The sequence below is a fragment of the Dufourea novaeangliae genome, unplaced genomic scaffold (assembly GCF_001272555.1).
Source record: "Dufourea novaeangliae isolate 0120121106 unplaced genomic scaffold, ASM127255v1 scaffold169, whole genome shotgun sequence".
NCBI lineage: Eukaryota > Metazoa > Arthropoda > Insecta > Hymenoptera > Halictidae > Dufourea > Dufourea novaeangliae.
Window position 1 is genome coordinate 42445 of NW_015374043.1, and position 26438 is coordinate 68882.

A 26438-nucleotide genomic window follows, 5' to 3' on the forward strand; every position below is an offset into this window, starting at 1 on the left:
CATTGTAGAACAGGCATTTGATTTCCTCGAAAATAAATATAAAATTTGACAATACATTCAGGGTGTCTCAGATTGGTTAGTACAACCGAACAACATGTTATTCGACACGCAAAAACAAATTGAAAATATAGGTTAAAATTTTTTCCTCTGAAAGCTTTATTTCTGCGATAATTGAATTCGAAAATCTGGTGGATGCATGTGCAATTGAATGGCCTTGGCTAACGTGTCTGATCATCACATTCTGTTTCTACTTATTGTTTCTCTCGAAGACGAAGCCTCGTATGAGAAAAATTGATTCTTCTTTTTCGACTTATTTTTTCTTATAGAATCACCTCTAAGGTGGTTGTACTACCCAACCTTAGACACCTTGTACAGTGGATTATTTATTAGTAGACATAGTAATAAATTCCAATTCAAACCTGCTGCACCCTACCAGTTCTCAATTACATACGTCATGAATACAAAAAATTCTCACTATAACGGTATCAAAAATATAAAGGAATGAAAATTAATAACGCCACCAACGTTTACACACAATAATCATTTGTCCGTCACCGCATATTAATCCTGCATTTACGTACTATGCACAAAAATCTTCCGCCATCAGGAATAATATTTTCAATTTCAACGTGACAAAGGAATCTCGACGATCGTGAATATGTCATCAAATTCTGATTTGCAATAACAACGACGCGCGAAGTTTTCCTCTACGCAGCAGGACGAGTTTAGAATAAAGCGGTTTCACGCGCGAAACACACACACACCTGGGGGCTTCACAGTAAAGTTTCTAATTATATTTACACGCTTGAAATTAGCGGTCCGGGCGGGTTGGCCGAAACCAAGGATTTTTCGCGAACGATCGGAAATAATCTCTCTATCTCTCGCGGCTCCGGCCTCCGTGAACGACGATGCATAGCCGAGGAATCGGGGAAAAAGATCATCTCGTAGATCCCACAGGCGATTCTCGTACTCTCGGGTAGTACGGAACGATTCTCGATCGTATTTTCTCTCGTTCCTGGCAACCGTGTGTAGGTGACCGACGTGCACAAGGTGGATATACAGTCGCCTCGGTGGGGTAAGCACGTGATACCGCATGAATATGAAACTTGTTTACGGGACAGAACGGCGGCTCGATTGCTGCTGCAATTCCGTGGAATAAGTTGCAGTTGCGTGGAGGACCTTGACTTCATTGCCGCGGACGCGCACCTCGGGCGAACGGTGCGCTATACACGATCGTGGATCGCGATCGTAATCAGTGGACACCCGGGATTAACGCTCCGATCTCTGACGATGGGGTCACCAGAGATCGAATTTGTTTTTAACGATTGGTATTCTGTAGTAAATTTGGTGTTTCGTAAATTCTATCTTGATACTGAATTCTTTGGTACCTGATTCGGAATTATTTGGTGTTTAATACAATGTTGTTTAACTTTTGGGAGACGGAACTGAGTGATTTCTAGTCCGTCCTAAAATTTCGAATTGACATTTTATCAAAAGTTTTAGTGTATGTTTAACCTACTGAACGATCCACGTTCGTCATTCAAGGGTGAATTGAGTAACATGACCCCTCAAAGAAGCTGTTTTCAGAGAATATGAATTCATTTTTTTTATAATTTTTTGCCGTTATCATTGAGGATCACAGTTTTTGTAGCAACCGAATTAAACAGGCTTTCAGTTATTGTATTTTTAAGGTAGATATGTTGAAATCTTCTTTTAAAGAAAGTTGGAGGAGATTGGATCTCATTTCCGACGTTCACGCGAGAAGATATGCCTTCGCCTCGCGAGTGTTAATTAGCGATAATTAATTGAATGGTGGTTCCTCGACAGTCTTCGTGATCGACGAGGAACGCCTCATTAACGAAGCGAAGCGCATTAAGTTTTGATTGTTAGGCATTTTAAGGACATCCATGGGAGCTGAATTTCTGTTTCGTTCTCAAGGATACCGCCGTCGATCCGTTGGAAATTTGAATTATGTATGTTTTTAACAACCCGATTAATTGCTTGCATTCCGCGAGAGTTATTAAGCAGAGTATGTGGTGACACATTTAAACGTTTTGTTGTGTTATCGTTGCGTGTGTTTCTTCTTTGTCGAAGCTCGTGACCAATACCTCAGTTTGATCGAACGTGTATTGTTTATGCAATTTTGTACATTCTTCTATGTCGAAGTATTACAGTGAACTTGGACAGCCTTTTAAAGATGTGAATGAATCAGTGTGAGCTCTAGAATGTCAATGGTAAAAGAATGGATAGACTGCGGGTGTTTATGCATTTATAGCAACCTTTAACTTGGAAAATGCAATAAAATGAAGATATTAATGAAGATTAAGAATATTTATGTTTTATTATAAACGTAGTGAAGTCTCTAGTCCAGAATCCAAAATTCTGTTCAATTTTAATTTCTAGATATTTGTATTTGAAATTATAAATTCGCATAAACTCCCGCAATCTAGGAATGAAACAGGAAAAAGCAACAATTAAATTGTAGACAGATTCAGAATCATCCTCAACAAAATCTACCGTTTAATTCAGGTTCTCCGTATAGTCAGTGCTTATGAATTCAATTCACTGTCACTAATATTTCATATACTAGCCACAGTAACAATATGATTTATCGAAAGGGAATTGTTCAAGGTAAATACTTCGGTCCCGTAGATATTTGCGACGGCGGCGCAAGTGTATCGCGGCAAGACGTTTTCGATCGGTCGGAACGGGCATTAAAATCCAACGTTCCATAACGACTCTCGCACCGTAAATCACATTCGTAAACACCTATATTGAGCCAGCTGTGCGTCACGAGGAAAGAAGACAAACAAAAAAAGGCCGCCGCGTGCAAAAGGGTTAATCGCGGTGTCACAATAACATATTATGCGCCGCAGATATTTACGATTCGTGAAAGAGACACACAGGATAAAGACCTGCACGGAACGTGCAAAACACCGTTCTCCATCTCATCTCTAGTCGCATTATCTGCCTCGTGGGTGGCCCAGATCGATACGGTGCAATGCAAACATCAACGTGCCGGCATACTTTTCCAGTTTGCTCTCCCCTTCGTGTACGATAAAAGACCCCAGAGGCATTTATGGATCTAAGAGATCAAATTAAATCCGTTTAGTTGAAATTCGCTCAGAAAAACCATCCGTGAGTCTGAATGGACTCTCGATCGAAGGAAAACTAGCTGTTTTCTCATAGGATAGCCTCTAAATCCATTAAAGCTGAAGATGTGAAATTCGTCATCAAAGGATATACAAATAATATTAGAGTTTAATAAACGAAAAAAGTGTTTCGCCTCTTTGACGACTCTACTCACGACTACCTGATTTTTACTTACCTAAGTTCCCTTACGTTATCATTTTTTCATTCATTAGTCTTATCTATTACCGGTAATCCCCCATTATCTATGCGCAATTCACGTTCTCGAAAGGTCTAGAACGAAGAAAGAAAACAGCAACAACGTCGCGATTTATTGTAGAGTTGAACTAATCGGGCTCCTGGCAATTTGATCCGTAATTTCTCCGTAGTCACGTCCAACCTCGTCATTCATGCGTTTGCCATCCCCATTATCTATGCGCAATTCACGTTCTCGAAAGGTCTAGAACGAAAAAAGAAGACAACAACAACGTCGCGATTTATTGTAGAGTTGAACTAATCGGGATCCTGGCAATTTGATCCGTAATTTCTCCGTAGTCACGTCCAACCTCGTCATTCATGCGTTTGCCCTCCACCTCAATTAAAAGGTTTGACCGACATGCGACACGACAAGTCCCAGGGAACGTTCATCTTTCAACTTCCCAGCTTCTTACTCATACTGTAAACACGTTTGTCGGATTGTTTCGCCGAAAGAGTCGTAAACTCTGCCGTCTAGACTCGCATCGGGGAGAAAGAGAGAGATACACGTTTTGGTAAAAGCGTGTCGCAAACAACGTCGTTCGTCAGCGAGGCGTTAAGTTGTATTCAAACATCGTACGATTCCTATTGTGGAGACAAGAGCCGCGTAGCAGGACAAAGTCGAGGACCAAGTTTACGTTGATTCATGGAATTGAGTAATGCAAACGATTTCCGACGATTCTTCACGATCTTGAAGACTTTCGAGCGATCTCGTTGATTGCTGGGTCATAGCCCAGGTTAACGTACTTCATGGGGTCAGAACTTCAAGGTTCTCATTCCACCTAGTATTCTGGGGTACTAGAAGGCTCTCATTTCACCTAATATTGTGGGGTACTAGAAGGTTCTTATTTCACCTAACATTCTGGGGTACTGCAAGGGTCTTATTTCCCCTAAATATTCTGGGGTCTATCTGAATACAGTGCTAGAAGGGTATATTGATATTCAAGTGAGAGAACAAAACGATGGAAACGGTTGTAGACAGTGGCGGACTGGGTCTAAATATATTGATTGCCAGGAGATAAGCGGAGAGCTTTGAAAAATGATTTTATTATATTTTTTTTAGGTAATAGTGAAAGAGCGTAAATTTTAGTTGTATAAAGAATCGAATCGGAATCGAACATCCCTAGTGAACATTTTTCTCACCGACTGTTAATCTCTCTGTTCGTTCCGTCGACAAACAACAAGTTCCTTCTCGTATGTTTCACTCGAGGCTCCATGTATTATCGTCGTCCAGAGAGAGAAACTCTTTCTCTCTTTGCGGGACGTTCTCGTCAAGGAGGTATTGGGCGTTTTATCGCCGTTAACCTTGGACACTTCGCGTTTTCGCGGACGATCGGAGGCGGCAGCACGACTGGGAAGATATTCGAGATTATTGATAAGTGTCCCCCGTTCCGTTTGGTCGAAAACTGACTGAACAAACTGCGGATAGCGCGTGCGTGGAGGCCTTCGTTCTTCGACATCCGTCTCTCTCTTTCTAACCGTAGCTCCGGGTCGAGTCGATTGACGTAAATCGCCGGGCACGATCGAAGCAGCTCGCGGGCTCCCATTCTCACCCGCGAAAATGGGAAAACTAAGGGGGATAGCTTGAACGGGGATCGGTTTGTCGATAATCGATGAATCTGTTCGAAAGAAGAAAGAAATTTCTTCATTCAGAAAGCAAGCTTCTTGGTTATTCTCAGCGGGACAGACGATTTGTTTATCGTTATCGATTAGTGTACACACACGACTGCTGGCTCAGGCAAAACAAGTGTCATCGTGACGTCAAACCGCAAAACCAAGCGACAACAGAGAGCTGCGACGTTTCGTGCATACATTTATCGACGCGGTTTAAAGTAACCCGTACGTAATATGTATATACCCCAATTGACACGTACGTGTACGTATGTAATATGGATATAAACGTGGAAAAGTCGTATGTAATAAGGATGTAAACATGGAAAAGTTACGACTGTGATATGGATATAAACGTGGAAAAGTTGTATGTAACAAGGGTGTAAACGTGGAAAAGTCGTATGTATTATGGATATAAAGGTGGAAAACGTCACGTGACGTGATGCATTTTAACCGGTCCGTAAGACTATACCCACTGTCCAGTTAATGCATTGTTAACCGATCGAGGCGGACTGCATCCGGTTCGTTGACTTCGCTGTCTGATCTACGGTGTAAGTATACGCTCATCAGGTCGCTGATAACACTGATCGTTCTACCGTATCACGTTTCTTTTTCTTTTTGCTTTCTTTCATTTTCGATATTATTTAAGTTCAATTTTAAAATTGTTATTTTTTCATACATAATAACTATAAGGATCTACACTGTTTGGATGTCGAGTATACGGTAATTAAATGTGCACTCTGCGATCGGGATGGTCAATCTAGCGATGTCGAAGTTCATCGTGATCAATAATCTCATTTGGTTACGTATCAGTCATGTTGAGATTGCCCGTTTGATCGACGGTTTCGACGTTCAGTTATGAAACCAGCTTCATTAGATTAATATGCTTAAAGTGGTGGATTTTATCGATTGTCACACTTGGTTAGGTTTTTCTGAATGGAAGTTGTTTAATCAAAAGTGGCCGGTTGTGGTTTGAAACGAAGTGTATGGTCTGTGGTTTATGGAGAAATACCATGGAAAATATGCTTTCTTAAAGGTATTTATTAAAATTGACACATTTTTCTTAAAAATAAATATAACTTTTATTTTTTTCTATTTTGTCAGTTTCTGTAGCAGAATTTATAATTCGTATTACATATGAACAACCAAAATATCGGCTTTAGGTATTTGTGGCAAAGACATTTGGTTTTACAGAAGGTTCAGATACAGGAACAATTCATCGAAAAAATCCTCAGATTATTTTCAAACCAATCCAGTAATTTCCTGCCTATCTCGACCGTAGTTTCTAATAACCTAATTCAATCTGTCTCTAAACGATGCGTCATTTTCCACGTAACAGCTTAACAATGGATCCATCCTTTCGTGTAAGAACGTACATCTGTGTTTGTACCACACACACAACCAGGTCATGCAATGGGGCTAGGACTATACGCGGTGAAAGACCGATATTCAGTGATCCAGAAGATTTATCCGTCCACCCGGTATAATTATTTATTGGCCGTCCCAGTGGCCGCGCAACCCCTGCCCGTGACGCAAAATCACCTCGGCAGGGGACAGTCGAGCGCTTCGTAATTGGATTAGCGATTAAATTGAAACGCGCCCGTTCCCATGGAACAGATTGCCATTAGTGTGTGTTATTGTTGTCCGAGAGCGAAGATATCCGGGGGCCCTCGGTCGACAATGCGGCAACAGGCAACGGGCAATCTAAAGAAAAAGAAAGAATGAAGAAGAACGATTTTTTTTTTCGACGACGATGACGATAAACGTAGAAAGAAATACGGTGTCGTCCCCGGGATCGGGAGTGGCGTCACACCATCGTGACGGAGGGAACCGTGTTTCTTCTCGAAATAAATTTCGTATCGGCGATATCGCCCTGTTATCGGACGGGACGACGAATACAAGCTATACATATACGCGCGAGGCATTGCATTTCCTGTGAAAAACAATTGATAAGAGGTCTGTATCGTGCGCTCGCTGCTCGTCACCCACCCCTTCCTTCGCTTCGCCCGAGTTCTTGAATGAAATACCGATCGCGGTTTTTCGCGCCCGAACATTAGTCTTTCCTCGCGTGACGCAAATACTATCGCCACACTGGTCACATTTTCATCCCCGGAATTCTTAACTGTTCTAACTCTATTTTTCAAAAAAATTTCGTAAATCCATCTGCGTCTCACTGGTCCAACGAATACAAATTCCCCGTAATATAAAGAAAATTCCATCTAGGAAACGACAAATATTCTTTTAAGTTCTAACTCCGAAACTTTAAAAGTGTTTTTTTCTTAATAGTTGTGTCTACTAATACTGACAACAATTAAAAATTGACGTTGATAGTAAGGTAAAATTTTGTTAAATATTGTGATAAATAGCTATTCAGGAGATGATATATGGTGTATTTGTAAAGTTTAAACTCAGTTTTCTTAATTTAGAAACTAGTGGAGATAGCACACTTAGTTTTGTGTATTTGTTAGTTCAATTTTGATTTTTTCGCAGGTTCACGGCAAGTTTGTTTATTAGTTAACCACATAAATACACCATGTATTTGTGCTCTATCTATTTAGCTGGTATACGTTCTTTGTATGCCCATTAACGTGTATTGAGTGTAACGTAGTTAGTGTTTCACTAAATTGATGTTATTTTATTTGTATTGTTACGTGATAATTGTAAGTACTGATGTAGAAGTCTATTCCCCTTTAACCCTCGTGTAGTATACGAGTCACTTTGACACAAATTCAGACTTTAATTTTGAAGTATATTCTTCATTACGGAATTTGGTAAATTAATTTGACACCCATTGTTTACATTGTATACAGGGTATCTCAGATCGGGCTTAAAATAAGTCTAGAAAACAGAATAAAATTTTCGGGTGATTCTTCGTTTTTGAGATAGTCGAACTTGCAAACTGTTGGATAGACGGGCAGTAGAATAGGACTCGGCTGGCGCGTCTGTTCATTGCAGCCCATTTCTACTTACTGTCCATACGAATATTGAAAGTACAATTAGGTATTTCAATTGCTCGATAACCGTGAATATTTTGGTTTGCCACATAAGGGTTAAAATGATGTTCAAAATGTTGTCCATCAGTTGCAATACACTTGCGTAAACGCTTAAGACATTAATCTATAGTACTATTTTTGACGTCTGCGCGAATGGTTACGCATCCAAAAAAATGTTCTTAGTTATCAAAATTAAGAATAATCGAAGCTGATCACGTGTCGTGGTCCATCCTGTATATCGAAAGTTGCTATAACACGAGAGCTTCATTCGCCATTCCATTGGAGCACCGAAAATTCTAGTCGAAAAGGTAAATATTAATCCTGGGTACACCCATCGTCGATAAAACGTGCACTCGGGCATGTTGACCCTCGGGTATGTGTGCGCGTCGTGTGGGTGTGTGTTTTTTTCGACGTTATCGACTACGTACGAAGGCCAACCGAAGTTCGGCGGCCATTGAAAAAAATGAGAAAATAGAAGGCCAATGCCGTTCACCGTGTACACACGAAAAATCACACGTTTCGCGGGAATTACGCGCGGGAACCGCAAACTTCGACGTTGATTTATCGTTCACCGACTGATTCTTCAGATCAAGTTTTCCCGGTAATCTCGTAAAAGGGTGGCTCGCCGCCGCCACCGTTTCCGAGAAGACTTTTGCGCGCGAAACCGTGCGACGATGACGCGTACTCGGCTGTTTCGCCATTTTCTCGGAGTTGTTTTTCAGATACGGTGATATCCAGCTGATCGAAAATACATTTTCCATTCGTTCTCTCCGTTGTTTCGTAAATGACCGAGCAATACCAACGGGCGTTTTTGGCAATAGTATGCTCATGATTTTTTGTCGCTTCCTTTTTTTTTCTTTTTTTTTTTTACTGTTTCAGTTGACTCGCGGTGTATCGACCGCCCAGTGGTCGTACGCTAATCTTAATGAACACGTTTATCTATTCGGCCCGCGTGTACGAACGCATGTCTTTGCACGGCGCAGTGGAGTCGGAATGTTCCGCGAAAATCTGTTTTCGTTCTAGATGTAGAAATAGAAACCGCGACCTCGAAGCTCGTAGAATTCACTCGCACTGCTGTTCCCGCCTTTTTATTTAATGGGGTATTCTACTGTGGAGGATCACAAAAATCGATTTTCTTCTCTTACATTTTCTTACAACTTCTGGTTCTGAAAATGTGTTCCTGAAGCATTACGGGGAAATTCATAAAATTGTCAAACATATAGGAGAATAAAGAACGACGCTCATATCGTAGGTAAACTTTCAACGCGTTTTTTTAAAACAGTGTTTTGGAAAATGGTTGCCACGATATTTCGAATTCTACTTGACTAATGGGGCACATCTTGTGCACTACCGGAATTTAGCCAAAATATTTTTCTTTTTTAATTTTTCAACCCGAAAAAGATGAAAAAAAAAATCGTAAAAATCGATACTTAATTTTCAAATTGTAGCTATTTAGCTGAAATCAAGACACCGTTTGATTAGGGCGATTCGGAAACGTTGGTTCGAAAGGAAATTGAAAGTTTCGCGGAATTGCACGCTGTGCGAGCTTTCGAGTCTGTTATGGAGACTTGGGAGGGGGGAAATCAGCTGGTTACGGGACTAGGTTATTCAGACCGGAGTCTTTCATTTTCTAGTTGACTGCTCGGTTGAATCATCTAGGTCACCGTCTGGCTCTCCTCGAGTTAAACGTGACGTTACACTTCTTGAATGTTTCTTATTGGAAATTATACTGTACCTCAGAAAATCCAGCAAATTCCGTATAATCACCGAGTTCCCGTAACATTGCCCGCGATTTCGATTTTCGTTCGTGCGACTATCGTTCGCAGATAATTAAAACCGCAGTATCTGGCGAGATGTGTTTGCCAGCGTCGATCGTTCTCAATGGAAAATCTAGAGCAAATATGTTTACGTTCGTAATTACGCGCGACATCGTCAGATAAGCCGACTGCGATACGATGTGTTCCACAACCATCGAGGTGGAGCCTGGTCGATAATTCTCTTAATAGTTCCATCTTCTTTGCGGGGCGTGTCGCGGAGAAGGGTGAAGCGCGCAAAGGAAGAAAAAAAAAGAAGTAGGAGGAGGCAGTTTCTGGAGAACGATAAAGGTTAATCGAATTATTTCCACCGGTTGCCAAGCCTCCCATAATGTTTTATTCATCGACGATAAAACGGGTCATGGGTCGTGCCGGTTTAATTCCTCGATGGCAATAAACCGACGACGACTTCGTCGCACGAATGGTATTCTCCCCTGCGTTATTTGTCGCCCACCTCGAAAACACCGAGTCGATACCTACGGCGTTCGTATCAGTTTGTTCTTTCATAAGAGGCCACGACCTGACGCAACGTCGATGAAAATGTCTACGCTAGTTCTGATAAGTTTTGTGGTATCGCCGTCGAGTGTATGCTGTTCACATTTGGAGTATTTCAAAGATCTCGAACAATTACGTAACACCTGCTCGTTATTGGGGATACAATCGACATGGGGATGATTCATCGTGGAAAGGTCAGTCGAAAGTCTGGAACAAAGTTGTTCCACAGAAGATTCCGTTCACGAGAAAATCGTCTTTGAAGGTCTACCTGATACGGTATTGATCGATCCTGGAAGAAGTAGATATGGGCAGTAATAGACAGACAGGTGTAATTGATATGATGCATACATTTATGCTAATATAAAAGTTTATGGATCACTGTCTGGAAACTGCAAGCAAGGAAAAAATTGTTAACTCCGTCAAGGGTTCCATTAGATTCGAAATAAAAAGAAGACCTGAAGAAACTTCCTGAAACTTTTTACTATTTAGATGATCGGATATTCCATGAATGTATAAAATCCGTAGTCTAGCAAGTGACGTCTCTTTCGTTGATGTTTCTTTTTGTAGTAATAATCTGGAAGATATGTGAATATTTTGCGATTATTTCTGTTAATACTGAGAAGAACTGCTTGATTAACCGTGAATATTACAAACGATGGTACTTGTGAATTAATTCGTTCACTTTTACCAGTTTCGCGTGAATTATTCAGCAAGCGCAAACCAGTTGAATGACGCAGAAAGTAGTAGAACCAACGTCATCCTCGGTTTTGAGTTTACTGTACTGTGATGACATGCTAGATACCTGCGTAAAGGTTGGGTCTCTTATAAGCGTCAGACAATGCGTCTGCGAACCGAACGAAGTGGGTCGTGTATTGCGTTCTCATTTCAGTTTATTGTATTCGACGTGTAACGTCAGCATCAGCGGCAATTCAGACGCAAACGCACGTGTCTGACGATGACAGAAGTTTCACCTTAAACAGCTGCGATTCTAACGAGTACTAGCTTTCTGGGAACCCTTTTTTTCTGGAACTCCTTGCCTTGCAATTAAACTCTTCGTAATTTTTATTCTTATACAAGCAGGTATTTCAACTTTTATCACGAAAGAAATCGATTCGACGAAGATTCTATTGCAGTAAACCTGCTTACGACATGTTTCATACAAATACTCGACAATTTATGATTTAAAAAACGGAATAAATTATGTCTGACTACATGCGACCTTTTTCACTGTGGCAGTAAACGCGTCAAGGGGTGGTTCCACTCCATAGAACCGAATATCAGCACAAACGAAAAATTGCTCGCTGCTTTTATTAAATCTCCTACAAACCTGTGAATTCCAAAGAAAATCGGAATTCTTGAGGTACCACCGTTCCCGTGTTAGTCACCGAGGCATATTTGCCGCCGGTTTCAAAACAAAATTCCGCCAAGTCCGAGAACAACATCCAATCAGCCGGTACCAGGGACATCAATAATTCCATCGGGTACGCATTACAAATGATCCATTCCCTGAATGATCTGTTACTCACGTCGGAATGCGGTCGCGGGAAACCGTGGCTGCGATTCCCCGAAGCAACTGAAATCGTCACGCGTGTGCGTTCGATCGAAAATAAATATGACTCCCCTCGGGGTATCGTCGCTCGTCAGGGATCAGAAACGGCGGCGCAGTTCATTCGCCCACGATATCACCGAGCTTTCACACGGGTTGAAAAGTCAGAAGCGGGAGGATCGTCGTGTGGAAGTGCCTCGACACCGTCGTCGCGCTGTGTGTCGCTGCCCGTGGCTAAGAATAGCACGTGGCGATCGTTGCTTCTTGTCACCTTCGCCTCGTCGCTGCGTTCGTCGTTTCACGGGGCTTGTGCCCTCCCCCGCCCCTCCCACGTTCTTCGTTGTAAACAAATGTCGCTGGCAAGCAGATACACATCCGTCCTTCTCCCTCCGACGACACGCGCGCCTCTCACCTGTCCAAACTCCTCTGTCTTCTGCAACACGTTTCTGCTCTACACACGCGATCGGAACGTTGCTTTGACACGTTCCTTTTGCTCGAATTGTTACTGTTGCGACGGTCTTTGTGGCTAACTTTATTCAGGATTTTTATATTAACTCTTCTCCGGAATTATAGGTTTAGGATTTTAGCTCTTTTAGTACACAAAAGCCGAAATTCACGGACTTTGCCACGAAAATACCTTGAGCTGATATTTCGACTTTTCATATGTAATGTCAATTTTTATAAAGAATGTGTTGATTTTAATAAATATGTTCAAGAATGCATATTTTTCAAGGTATTTCTAGATGGTACACGGAAAATTTGGAAGGTACTAAAAGGATTAAGTTCAGTTTTGAAATTGAAGCACTTTTGGTGACAGATGGTATGAACTTTTTTTCATTGTTATCTTGGTGTACTTGAAATATTGTCGTCTCAGTGGAAATATTGGGTTACAGGGCTTGAAATTGTCAATTGTACGATTTTACTCCTTCATAAGTGTATTATGCGAGGAGTCGAGCTTCAAAAGTTGAAGTCACATCACGAAATTATTAACACTAGAACTGCCGACGATAAACGTGTACCTATTTTCGATTACATACATAAACACGACGATCTTTTGAAAGTAGTGAAAGATCTGAGAAAATGTATTGTCATAAGATTTTCAAGAATGTACTAACTAGTCATTTTGACACCGTTTTGGTAGTTCTGGTGTCGAAGGTCTGTACGTAAACATTGTTTCGTGATTATTGAAACTGTATACGAGAAATCACATATATTTCCCTTTTATTTACTTGCAGACGACAGTGTGTATGTATGCAATAAGGTTATGTGATTATTCTCATTATTATGAAGCTAATCTTCGTTCTCGATCGTCTGACTAGCCCGCTGTTCGTCGCTGTAAACAAACATGGCACGGCTGATATATGCTCTTCGTACGTCTTGTTCTAGCGACACGCGCCCCACCTGTCCAAACCATTCTTCCTTCTCTGGCGAGCACAGTCCGCCGTTAAATTTACCACCGGCTGTTTAGCCGTGGATTGCCCTCACGGCACATTGTTACTATTTATACGCGTGCTCGTGCTATTGTTCGTCGAACCGGCTGCCTCAGGATTCTATTAACGGCGTCGGTTGGCTCACAAAAGATATTTGAATTTTGCACCACGCCGAGGAGATTCATCCTTTCACGGGTCAGCCGAGTACGTATCGATGTTTCTATTGTAATGGTGATTTCGTGTCGGTGCAGCCTCTGGATCGGATATTTTGATAATCGAATCCTTGGAAGCTATCCAGCCACGGTTTTTCTCACTCTTGGCGAGAGGACGATGCTCTGTGCCCTGAATTTTGGCATTCTTGGCGTCCGAGAGTCTACACGTCTCGAGTAAAATAGACATATTTGGATTGGTAATGGCTTCTTTCGATTGAAACTGTTCAGAGTTTGTATAAACGAGTCAAAAGTGTAATACGTTCCGTCTTATTTCTGTGATTTCTCGATATGTATTGTCATAGTTCGTTGTCGATGATTTTCTTGGAAATATCATTATCGATCGATAATGACATCAGTTGGATTGAAATCACCATCGTGAAACTTCCTAAACCTTCGTTGCTATGTATTATACAATGAGTTCTCCAAATCATCAGACATTTCACTGTGAAGAATTAAAACTGAAAAGTGTATAGAACGAGAATTAATTTGTACGTGATTTTTAACCCTCTTGGTACTTTTTGCCACAAATACCTTGAGTTGATATTTCGAATTTTTATGTAAAACAAAATACACTCTACAATAAAATACAGAAAAAAGTGTAGAGTTATCGTTTTAGGAAAAATGTATTAATTTTAATAAATCTCTTTAAAAAAGCATATTTTCCAAAGTATTTTTAGATGGTACAAAGAAAAATTTGAAGGTAGTAAAAGGGTTAAAGCGTCAAACGAAAGAACGTGTTAAGGTACGAAAGTCTAACGGTTCCCTAAACTTATTGTTGACAGGAAAAGAAGAAGATAAAGATGTTGAGAGTCGGATCAATTCTGGGCCTGTTGGTCCTAATGTCAGTCACGAGAATGGTCGTTTCGAATCGCTGCCTGACAATGCTCGAAGGTATACAATTATTCCAACCTAATTATCCGATCACAGATTTCTACTATCAATCTGACGGTCTTCCGAGTTAGATCACTGTCAAACGAAAATCCGTAAAAGATAACGCGACAACACTTCTTGTTCCATCAGAAATTAATCCAAAGAGACCGGTGAACTTGGACGGTCAACCGGTCAGCATAAACTTCGAGATCTCCCGCAGGGTGTCACAAAGGCTGTCCTCATTCATTATGAAGATCTTCTTAACGGAGGTGTTGGGCTACGCGGGAGTGAACGTTGTCGAGATCGACGACAAGTTTAACCTACGGGATATCTTCGACAGACTGACCAACGTAACATACGCCGCCATAGTCCGGGAAGAGGGAGAAATGTAACGCTCTCGAAAATAATCTCCATCTAGCAGCTATTTAGAGCCCAGTTCATTCATCAGGCAATTCCATTAAACAGATTCACCCAGCCAATGGTGAACATGGAGGTTTGGATCCCGCCACAGGTCGATCCTATGCCTCTGTTGGCTGTATTCGACGTGAGGGACTCAGGATCCATTGCTCCACCGGGACACTTTGGTTGGTTCGTACCTGAAGCGTTCTCCAGGCCAGGTGAAAGCTGGGTGACGTTCACCAGGCCAGAAACAGCGTTACGTTTCGACGTGGACGAGGCCACTCTGTCCATGATCAGGAACCACACCATCGACCCTATCACCAGGACCCATTACTGCAACAATACCTTCTGTCAGCAGGGAATGTACATTCCTAAACAATGCCAAGGTCAACAGCCCTGCGCACTGCTGCTGACCAGTCATCCAGATGTCACGGACTTCGTGCAGAACGACATCGAGAAGATGAAGTTGTACGTGAAAGTCGCCTGGGTTGGACCCAACCTGAAACACCTGACCGAGACTTTGACCAAAGAATACTTGCGCCGTGCACGCAACACACCTGACAGCAGGTATTAGAATATTTTTTTTAACACATGAATGCTGCGCGCGTGACTCTTGTCGTGTGTCACTGATTCTTATGTAGAATACCAGGTACCGCGGGACTGGGTTGCATAATTTCCGTGAGACCGATAACAGGCATGAATACCTGGGGAACTGTAGTTCCTCATGGTCTTCGTATCTATGAATTTTTTTATGGTCTACTTGACACGGAGATTGGGATGAAGGTTGAGGTTATTCTGTAGGTTGCTGAATAGAAACTCTAAAAAATCTGATAGTAATATGTTTCTTTATAGGAGGGAACAAATTGTACATTGCACATTCTGTTATTATAGTGCAAGTTATCCTACCTGATGGGAAAAAAATTCCACTCGTTGCACGGTACCATCGAATCACTCAACGCGCGGGTCAGACGCCAATATCTCTCCTGCGAACTTGTTCCTCCGTCTATTATTTTCCTCCTCGGCGTATTCCGCGGATAATTATACCGCTCGATAAACGTTTCCACCAAAACGCAAACAGACGGCCGTTTGCGCTCGCGGTCGTTCCCGCAAAACACATTCCCCACCGTCAAATATTTCACCGAGTTATTGCGCTTTTTTATTATCGTGCCGTCCTCCGCCAGGCCGTGTTTTTCATGCGGCAAGTCCGTGAAAAACACGCCGCCGCGTCACCTCGTTATTTCCGTCTACATCGGGGCTTACGGCTGTGTTCACCAGCCAATATTTTGCTTGTTCATCCAGGTCCCTGGTGTTCCTCCATTGGACACCAAGCAGCATCATACCAAACGAGAAACGATTCGTCTCGATCGATTTCCCGCGTTGCGGTACCCTGCCCTCGGAGGTCAGCTGCAGCTACGAGTCGAATCGGCTGACCAAACTGGTCTGGTTGAAGCTCGAGTACATCGCGAAGTCGGCGTTCGAGATAATCAACGAGGCTACGTTTACTGGCGAGATGTACGAGGAGCTGATCGAACGTTACAACAGACTCCATGGAAAGATTGGGGAGGAGGAGATCGCCTGCGGTTGGCTAAGGGACAATTTGAACTTTACCCTGGAGAACTGGATGCCAAGCTACTCCAGCAAGAGTCTGCTCTACGTGGGCGGTATATTCCCGATGAGTGAAACCTTCTATTCAGGGAAATCGATCCTAGTTGCTGCTACCATGGCCAAGAACGCGATCAACGTGAACAAAACGGTCCTGACCGACTACAACTTGACCCTACTGGCTAACAACGGCCAGTGCAAGTCGGGCACCGTGATGAAGTCCTTCATCGATTACATCGTGAACAATTATTATGAGAAACTGGTCGGTGTTTTGGGACCAGCTTGCTCGGACACCGTGGAGCCTCTGGTCGGCGTCTCGAAGCACTACAAGACCGTGGTGATCAGCTACAGCGCTGAAGGATCTAGCTTCAATGATCGAACCAAGTACCCGTATTTCTTTCGGACCATCGGTGAAAACAAGCAGTATCAGCATGTTTATCTGCAGTTGCTGAAGAAATTCGGCTGGCTACGGGTGGCCTCGTTGACAGAGGACGGACAGAAGTACACCGAGTATATATCCTACATGCAGGATCTGTTCAGAGATGAGGGGATCGCTTTCGTCGCGAACGTCAAGTTTCCTAGGGAACGGGAGACCGACGTGATGATTAAGGTAGTGTTTGTAGATGTTTTGTTTCAGTGTTCGTGTTTTAGAGAGGATAAAAGGAGCAAGAGACTCGAAATGAATGAAAAAAATTGACAAACTGTGATCTTTAGGCTTTGTATTACTTTGTAACGATAAAATTTCGTTTAGTACTTCTTAGTTGGAAGCATTGAAGTACCCCGAACCGTGTATGGTATCTGTTAACTATAGTAGAAACGATTAAAGAAAGTGGATAAGACGATTGCCTCCAATCTATAGGGAGTTTGTTACACTAATCGTGTAGGAATGGTGTGGACTGTGTAGACGTCAGACTGCTAAATCATGGAAAATAGGCATCACTCATCTATATTAATGGATTTTTACAATACGGGATAACGTTATCGGTTGAATAAGTTTGAACACGCTGCTGAATTTATTGCTTTTTAAACTTGCTTCTCGTTTAACAAACCTTGGGACAACTATACGATTAGAAAAATCGTAAACGTGTCTAGGATACACGAGGAAATTTGTTCTCTAAACGTCTGCTCTAGAATTTAGTCCATGATTCAGGTCCGTGACGTGCGTCATAGAGCCCGTGGAGAAAGAAAAAACTATTTTCTATGTTTTCAATATCTTGTTTATGTAGATGCAAGATTCTAACTGCACACATTTCACGATGACGTGTTCGACCTGATATACGAATAACTGACGTTGGAATGATTCAATTTCCAGTATCTGCAAGATCTGAAGCAGAAGAAGGCGAAGATCATCATCGCCGATGTGAACGATCAGGTTGCCCGGCAAGCGATGTGCGAGGCGTATAGGCTGCAGATGACTGCCTTTCAGGTATGTTTCATTAATTTTTATACTTTTAACACAGCACGAGAAATTTTCTTCTATGAATCCCACTCTTTCGTAGCTATTGTTTAAATTAATATTTTATGATTACAGGGTTATGTGTGGTTCTTGCCACTCTGGCTCCGTCCCCAATGGTACGATACCGATCACTATAACCAGCAGGGCGAGAAAGTACCGTGCACCACGTTCGAGATGAGCAAGGCCATCAACGGCCATCTTGGTATCTCTCACGCACACTTCGCACCCGACGACGCCATCATGCAAGAGGGCATAACCGTTCGTGAATGGCGCGATCGTTACGAGACGTTATGCAAGACTTATCATCAACCACCCTCGAATTACGCTGGTTACGCGTACGACGCGATGTGGACGTACGCCTACGCGATGGATCGATTGATCAAGGAGAAGAAGACCTATGTTTTCGACCTTCATAGCGATCAGACCACCGATCGACTGACGGACATCATTGGCCAGACGGATTTCTATGGGGTACGTGAAAAACACATGATGAAAAATCAATATCTTTTATTCTGTAGTCATAAGAAGCACATAATACTTTTCATTGAAGCAATAAATGTACTGTTAGGAAAATTATTAATGACTCGATCAGATAGTAACTAAGTATTGCTGAACGAAACTTCTTCACTATATCTGTATATCAGTTTCTGCATTCGAGGTTTACCATTTTGTTTCAGGTGTCGGGGAGAATCAATTTCTTGGGCGGTCCGTCGAGATACTCGGTGATCGACGTCGTCCAATACATCAACAACGAAACCCGATTGGTCGGCAATTTTCAACCCAACATCTCCGAACACGAGGTAGTGGGTGGCACATTGGAGTTGAATGCCTCTGCCCTCGTTTGGTTGTCGCAGACAATGCCGGACGACGGCTCGGAACTACCCCAAAGATGCGTCATAGCCGGCTTCGCAGATTTCCTGAACGTTTCCTGCGAAGTTGCCTTCGTGATCGTCAATATTTTCGGTATCGGTTTGTTGGGAGTGATACTGATCATTGGCTTCATCATCATCAAGAGAAAGTAAGACTTCATTAGACATTTTACTTCTACCCTTAATTCTACAGAGATGGTCCACCATGTATGGTACAATCGATAAGATTCAATATCTCACATGTTTGTGAAGACCCGAAAAAATGTGAGGAAAAAGTATTATTTGGTTCGAAGGAGTAAATACTATAATAAGCACAAATTTTTCTCAAGGTTACATTTTTCGAAATTTCAAGGTCATCGATGTTCTTCTAGAAGTGATTACATATTGTTGTCAATAACTACGATAGAGGGGTTACTGCAAAAATGAATCAAAGTTGATAGACATCACTCTGAGTATCGATTAAAATTAATTTTCTGCGAATCAAAAGCAAGTGAGATACTGAACTGGTCTAATTATTTGAATCAACTACGATCAACTATTGTCTTAGGTACGAAGAAAAAGTGAAACAACACGAGAAGTACATCAAGTCCCTGGGTTTGGACTTCTCCCAGGTGGATAGTCCCGATTTAGACAAATGGGAGATTCCTCGAGATAATGTGGTGATCAATCGTATATTAGGCGAGGGTGCTTTCGGTACAGTTTATGGTGGCGAGGCGATGTTCCCTGAGAAAGGTTGGCTAGCCGTGGCAGTGAAAACCTTGAAGGTTGGGAGTTCCACCGATGAGAAATTGGACTTCCTGAGCGAGGTGGAGGTGATGAAGAGATTCGAGCATAAGAACATCATCAAACTGTTGGGCGTCTGCATAAAGGGCGAGCCTGTGCTAACTGTGATGGAGTTCATGCTCTACGGCGACTTGAAGACTTACCTGCTCGCTAGAAGACACCTGGTGAACGATCACAATTACGAAGATTCCGATGAGATTTCGAACAAGAAGCTGACCGCAATGGCGCTGGATGTGGCTAGAGCACTCAGCTACTTGGCGCAATTGAAATACGTTCATAGGTAAGAGTACAACCATCTCTATTTTATTTCTTTCCTCGGCTGAAATTATTCTGAATATTATTGACGAGGTTTAAAGCTGAAACTTGCAATGTTCTCTTCTCTTCAGGGATGTTGCCTCCCGGAATTGCTTGGTGAACGCCCTACGTACAGTGAAACTTGGGGACTTTGGTATGACGAGACCTATGTACGAGAATGATTATTATAGGTTTAATCGTAAAGGTATTTATTAAAAGTTTAGTTTAACATAATCGTAAAATCTGTTACCATAGAATCTCACGTTTCGATTTGTGTTCCTGTTACAGGAATGCTGCCAGTAAGATGGATGGCACCAGAATCCTTAGGTCTCGGAGTCTTCACTCCAGCCTCGGATGTCTGGTCCTACGGTGTCCTACTCTACGAGATTATCACATTCGGAAGCTTTCCGTTCCAGGGAATGAGCAACAATGAAGTACTGACTCATGTCAAGGCTGGAAACTCACTGGCCGTCCCTAAAGGCGTGAAGCCACAGCTGTAAGTATCAGTATCTTTTTATCATGCACTTAAATCTTTTTTTAGACATTCAGAAACCGATCCTCGGTGCAAGTTATCACATTCATTCACAACATTTCATCCTCTGCGCGGTCTACGCATTGTTAATCGTCTCGAAGCATCATATGAATTGGCAAAAAATGTCGACAGACATCTCGACCAAGAACATATTAACACAGGGCCAATTTCCTTATTCTCCACAGAGAGAACTTGATGTATTCTTGCTGGAAGACAGACCACACGAAGAGGCCAACAGCTCCAGAGATCGTTGAGATCCTAGCTACGAGTCCACGAATATTATCGCCCTGTTTGGACGTTCCCCTAGCCAGCGTACAAATAGATCATACTGGCCAGTTCGAGATGCATCTGACCGAGAACATCCGGAAGTTCTCTTTGTCTTGGCCACCCCAGCACCGGAATCATTCGTCCACATCAGCGTCCAGTCCCACGGAAATCCCAAGTCCTCTCCTGTTAGACATAAACTGCCAAGATGACAAGAACAGGGAGTCTCTGTTAGGGGACGAGGTCTTCGATCTGGAGAGCTCCAGACCCCTGTTGCCCACTTTAAGTGAACCGTCCGCGGGTCCAGCTATCAGTCTTCAGAATTTCAAACGAAACGACGACGAGACACCCAGGTACGTGAACATCCAGCCGGGAATGACGACCGAGCACCCCAGAGGGAGCCGTAGCACCGGGACCATTCAGGTAGAGGAGGCGAGCGTCATGCTACCGAAGAATAGAAACAGCGAGGACGTCTCGATTCTTTGACAGCAGAGGCGACGGGTGATTTCGAGGCAGAAATCGATGGTGTACCTACGGAGGCGCGCTGAAGGCATATTTGGAAAATATGCGAAACGGTCGTACAGGAAGACCAGCGTGTAGTCTATCCAGCTGTTCTGTAACGGCCCAAGATAGGCGGTTCCGCGAGCGTGAGATCTCCGAGAACAGGTGCTTCGTGAGCACTGGTGAGAAGACTTTGGTTGGTGTGAATGGTAAGAAGAATTTGATGGAATGCAAAGGCTGGTTCGGAAATGTGTGTCACGATCTTTGAGGATGAAGAGTGTGTTGATCAAGGTCAGTTTTTTTTACGATTTTCCGATTTATCTCGAAAATTTGCCAGAAGATTTTATTATCGTTCTGTGGACATGTATCGTTTGACCACCATAATGCTGGGCCCTCGTTCACGATTGTGTTTCCCTCTACACGTTATAATATTGTTGTGGGCAATGATTGGGGGAACTGAACGAGATAGAGTAGGGAAATTGATAGATACGGAATGGGGGTAGCTTCAAAGTTTACGTTATCGATCAACAATATTTGACCATTTGTTCGATGACAAATGAACGTGGGCTTTTTAAGAAAAGGAAATGGATGGATATTTATTGAGCAAGTTGGGAGTGATCGAATGGTTTTGAATGGTAGAGTATGATGGACAGTGTTGGTCTACGAGGAGATCAATCAGGAGGGATCGTAGGTACCAGTGAAGATAACGAACCAATATTGCAATAACCGGTGCGGTTTTTCTTTGTCGAAAGAGAAAACGGAGGAACTGATTTTCGTATATTTTCGCTCAATCCACGTTTGAGACTGATACAAGTAAGAAACTTAAGTTTTCGATAACTGATCCATCGACGCAATGATAATATGACGAAAGTATAAAACTGAAAAATAATCTTCCATATAAACCATTATGCATAATTGCACGGGACAATTTTTATTTTCTATATTGTTCTTCTTTCTTAAATTATTCCAGGACTACATTTACCGGTTGCACACGACACAAAAGTGTTCTTACAGCAAAAATATTATTTTCAGAAAATTCTTGGTATTCCTGCGATAATTAAAAAAAGTCGAAAAATGTATTTTCCACAAGAACAACGTCGAGGCATAGAAATATGGCTGCTTCTGTTGAATATCTCGTATTTAACAGCACAAACGAATGAAATTTCGTGCAGAACTCGTACCAATGTAACTTCGAAATCGACATTCGAGGCTGGTGGCACATTGTGACCAAGATTTTTCATGCATCTTCCGTGAGCGATCTATGATCATAAAACGAAATGGACAGCAATAGTCTACAAGCAAGGGAATAATCGAGCACCGATGTTCACGTAACCATGACATTTATTAGAATTGTATTTTATGCGGACATTTAAGTCCCCAGATGGGGGGCCTGAATTTCCTTAAGACAAAGCCCACGAGGGACCAGCCGCGTCCCTTGTCAGTTCCAAGGTATATTTTTTGACCCTTTTACGCAAACTATTTCAGCGGCACAATAGAGCGGACCACGATTCGGTCGCTCTTATGATAACACACGATCCTCGCTAGAATTACAATTGAATGCAAGTGAAAACGGTTACTATCGTATACATGTAATCACACCTAGCGACTATTTATTAATTCATCGGGACCGATGCTCCGGTCGGTAACGTTTCTTGTCGTGAAATATTTATACACACGCATTGTACACCGACGAAGAAACTCGGCTTCCACTATGGGAAAAAGCGGCGTAGGGGAAAGGGGTTCCTACAATTTGTTATCAAGAATTATTGAAATTTATGTCAAATTAATTTTCGATTTAACATTTATTTCAGTGTTTGAAATAAATTTACCAAGTACTAGAAGGCTCTTCTCCTATATCACTTTTTCCCCTGACGGAAAAGTGGCGTAGGAGAAGGCCCTCTTACCATTTGGTAAATTTATTCCAAGTACTGAAATAAAGGTTAAATCGAATGTTGATTTTGCATAAATTTCAAGTGGTAGGAGGCCTTTCCAGTACACCACTTGTTCCCTTAGCGGAAGTCGAGTTTACACGTCAGTGTACGTGTAGATACGGAGTCTCTGCGGTCGCGTGGCTTATGCCGGAAGCAATTATTTTTATTTATCATACGAAGTCTGGCCCGTGGTGGGAGATTGTTTAAGTGCAATAACATTCTACGTCTTGTACAAATGAGTGCGATGAAGAAGTGTTTCAGTTCGTGTAATTTGGGCTGGCCAATCGATTTTTAAGGAATATCATCGTCGATCGGTGTCTTCATGTGGTGCTAAATGGATTTAATGATAATTGAATCATATCGATGTTTTGCCAAGGATTTGTTAAGTTTTCTAGAATTTATTGAAGTTGGCAGCCCTGGGTGCGTCTGTGTGTGTGTGTGTGTGTGTGTATGCGTCGACAGGTTGACTGAAATTTCCTAAGAGTGGCCAAAAACGAGTTTTTTTCGTTCCACTCGAAACATACTTTTCCAAGTACCTACTCAACGGACGATTTTCGTTTTCGTGTTCGATACTTGTATTTCATTTCGATACTTCCTGAGAGAGGCATTTTTCTTATTCATTTAGAAAATATATGTTCCTAAAGGTGGTTTGGCCAACGAAAGTTCAGACAGCCTGCGGGAGAGAGAATTGGAATTGATCTATTAACGTTACTAGCCGACTCTATTTTTTTTACACGAGGAGCATGATCATCCGCGAGGAAGCAACGAATAGAAAGTATTTTTAATTTTCACTCTAATTCCAGTTTCATAGTTGTTGCCGCATTCGTTCGGTTACAGTCTCGGTTGAAAGCATGGGACCATTAAAATTAGTGTCTCTCTAAGTAGAAGATATTTGTACGAAATAATTTCCAAAGTACAGTTTCTGTATTGTCTCATAATTCACGGCGATTTCTTGTACGAAATACAATTTTGTTCGTAGCTTAAAAATTGAGACTTTCTGTTTACTATTTATAATACAATGTTCTTCGTTTCCAGTAATTATAATGAACAAGACTTGGTCCCATATTTTTTACCGTTGGTGTAAATCACAAGTAACGAAGAAATCGTTGATCGTATGTTCATTTTTTTTATTCATTCGATAGAAATAAAGGATCGATCGTATTTAGCATATTACATCCCATCGATCAGCGACACGCTTATTATAGTACTTAGTGAATCCTTTTTTTTTCTATGTCGGGTATAGATAGATATTAACGATCGTTTGATAATCTGTCCGAAGGACGTCGACTTTTTTCTTGTACGTTTTCTGTAGAAAAATTCGCTATGCCGTTCAGGGAAAAGTACAATCCTTCCTAGTAGCTTTACACGAAATCTTTATGGGAAACAGAGCATATATCGCGACGTTATTTATTCTCGAATTGTACAATTGTAATTTTATATTCGTTACGGATGAGACATTATATATAACGTTACACGCTGTTCTTGTACAGATACTGTTATTCCTTGATAACATATTTATTATGCTTTCTCGAATTAAATTATAGAAGACGACTCGTTACTTCTTTTTATTCTTTGTCGGTGTATCCTTGTATTAAACAGAAATCAAGAAGTAATTGCACAATTGGGTCTGTTATAGTAGATATATTGCACTAAATGGAAAATATGTAATGATAAGGAATACAATACATAGTATTTTTAAAAACATTCTACAATTATAGATAAAGTAATAAAAATTTGTATGATAAACTTTGAAAATCGATAAAATTAATTGGTTATTGAAATTAATTAACTATCGAATCTGTGTTATACATAAAGTTAGTGATAAGAATATAGAATTTGTTATGTTATACCTGGTGAGTGAGGGTATAGGTAAATTGTTTTTTTTCAGCGTCATCTACGGCAAAACGTCCAAGCTACTCATCAATTAATATGTAGTTTTTGCCATATGGTGGCAGCACCATGAACTATTTTGATTAAATTTTTTGTTAACCAGTTTGAGAGTTTCACCACTGATGGCGCCACTGTCAGGGTTGCTGGATGTATAAGTAAAGTGATTCTTGTCACTATTTGTACTTTTTAATTATTAATATTGATAGCTTTCACTCGGAAAGCAACAGAATTTAAAACTCTCGAAACTTAAATTGACGTGCAGTTGTTATTAACTAAAAATTATGAAAGCTATATAGTTAAATTCGCAATTGATTGCGAATATTTAAGAACAGTAGTTTAATTGCTTAGTAAGCTCCATTGGTTCTTAATTGGAAACAATTATCAGTACGTTCTTAAAATTGTAAGGACATACAATTGAATTCGTGAATACAGTTTCCAGTTTCTAACTTTGGTGGGACAGAATTCAGGAAATATTCAACTACAATAACTAAAACTGTACGTATCTATTCGTTCTTTGGATCGTAGTACATTCACTAAATTTTGAAATCTATATTAAAGTGTCATTTAAAACTTCGTATTTTTTACTACCTATAGAAAATCATAATTGAATGAATCACATAAATAAAACTTGATGTCTGGATCCATTTAACCCAACGCCATATCAATAAGAGATCCTTTTTTTATTGTAGTATATCAAACGATTACGAAATGATCAGACAATCGAGTGATCCATTGAGCAATAAATACGCCGTGAAAATGTCCCACTGTCGATAATGGAATAAAAAAGAAACGAATCTAGAGAAAAGAAATTCCTGCTCCACTTCGATCGAGACTGTTTCAGGCAGCTGATGCAAGCGTCGAACCCGCTCCTCTCCCGAATCGTTTAACATTATAATGACGAAGGCCCCTGAGAACAGTCGTAACAGGTAGGAACATACTCGGAGACCTGTTGCGAGAGAACGGACCCCCCGCAGCCTGCGTTCACCGACGTCAGATGTTATCTTCATCTATAATATCTCGGCCTAGAGAAGCGAGCCGCTAGATCGACTTTTGATCTCCTCCCGTTCGGCTGCGCGAAAATATCGCGGCTGTTACGGGTTCGCCGTTATTATCGTGAAAACCTCGGGGCCATCTTGGAGGACCCGCATATATGCGCCCGGAACAAATGTTTTTTTTTCTTCGATGAAATTAATGGTCCCCCTGGGACAGGCTGAAAACGTCCCCTTTTTTTAAACTCGATCCCATTGGAATTTGCTTTCGCGAAATTCTTTTCAACATTCTGTTTCCTTATTTTGTCGAGGGAGTCTGTTTCAAAAGGGTTCCTGAATGTATATTTACCCTTGACTCGTTAAATTTTGCAGAAGTTTTTATTAAGAATAATACAGAACAAGTTTTTTAACGTTGGACCAAGTGACTTGAATTGTTTTGTAAAGTTAGAAGGATTAGTTTACTAAATGATTTGTAAAAAAATTGGAATTGAAAATTGCAATTGAAAAAATTTGTTCTGCTTTAAAAGATGTATGAAGACTTTTTTGACTGGATGTATGAAATAATGAATCATT

At 41.4% G+C, this 26438-nt stretch overlaps 1 protein-coding gene across 2 annotated transcripts in view; it reads left to right on the top strand.

Moving 5' to 3' along the window:
* The window catches only part of LOC107189564, a 28936-nt gene extending 7763 nt beyond the window's left edge, over nt 1-21173 (top strand). The window contains exons 1-12 of one of the 2 annotated variants that reach the window (XM_015578125.1): nt 13469-13477; nt 14268-14376; nt 14506-14743; nt 14821-15321; nt 16054-16966; nt 17669-17782; nt 17888-18283; nt 18490-18830; nt 19229-19744; nt 19851-19963; nt 20047-20254; nt 20476-21173. In XM_015578125.1, coding sequence (XP_015433611.1) covers nt 14286-14376; nt 14506-14743; nt 14821-15321; nt 16054-16966; nt 17669-17782; nt 17888-18283; nt 18490-18830; nt 19229-19744; nt 19851-19963; nt 20047-20254; nt 20476-21040 — 3996 coding nt within the window. In that variant the 5' untranslated portion in view covers nt 13469-13477; nt 14268-14285 and the 3' untranslated portion in view covers nt 21041-21173. Of the gene's footprint in view, nt 1-13468; nt 13478-14267; nt 14377-14505; nt 14744-14820; nt 15322-16053; nt 16967-17668; nt 17783-17887; nt 18284-18489; nt 18831-19228; nt 19745-19850; nt 19964-20046; nt 20255-20475 lie in introns of those variants that run through there. The other variant, XM_015578124.1, reaches the window with a different exon arrangement.
* The last annotated feature ends 5265 nt before the right edge of the window (nt 21174-26438 follow it).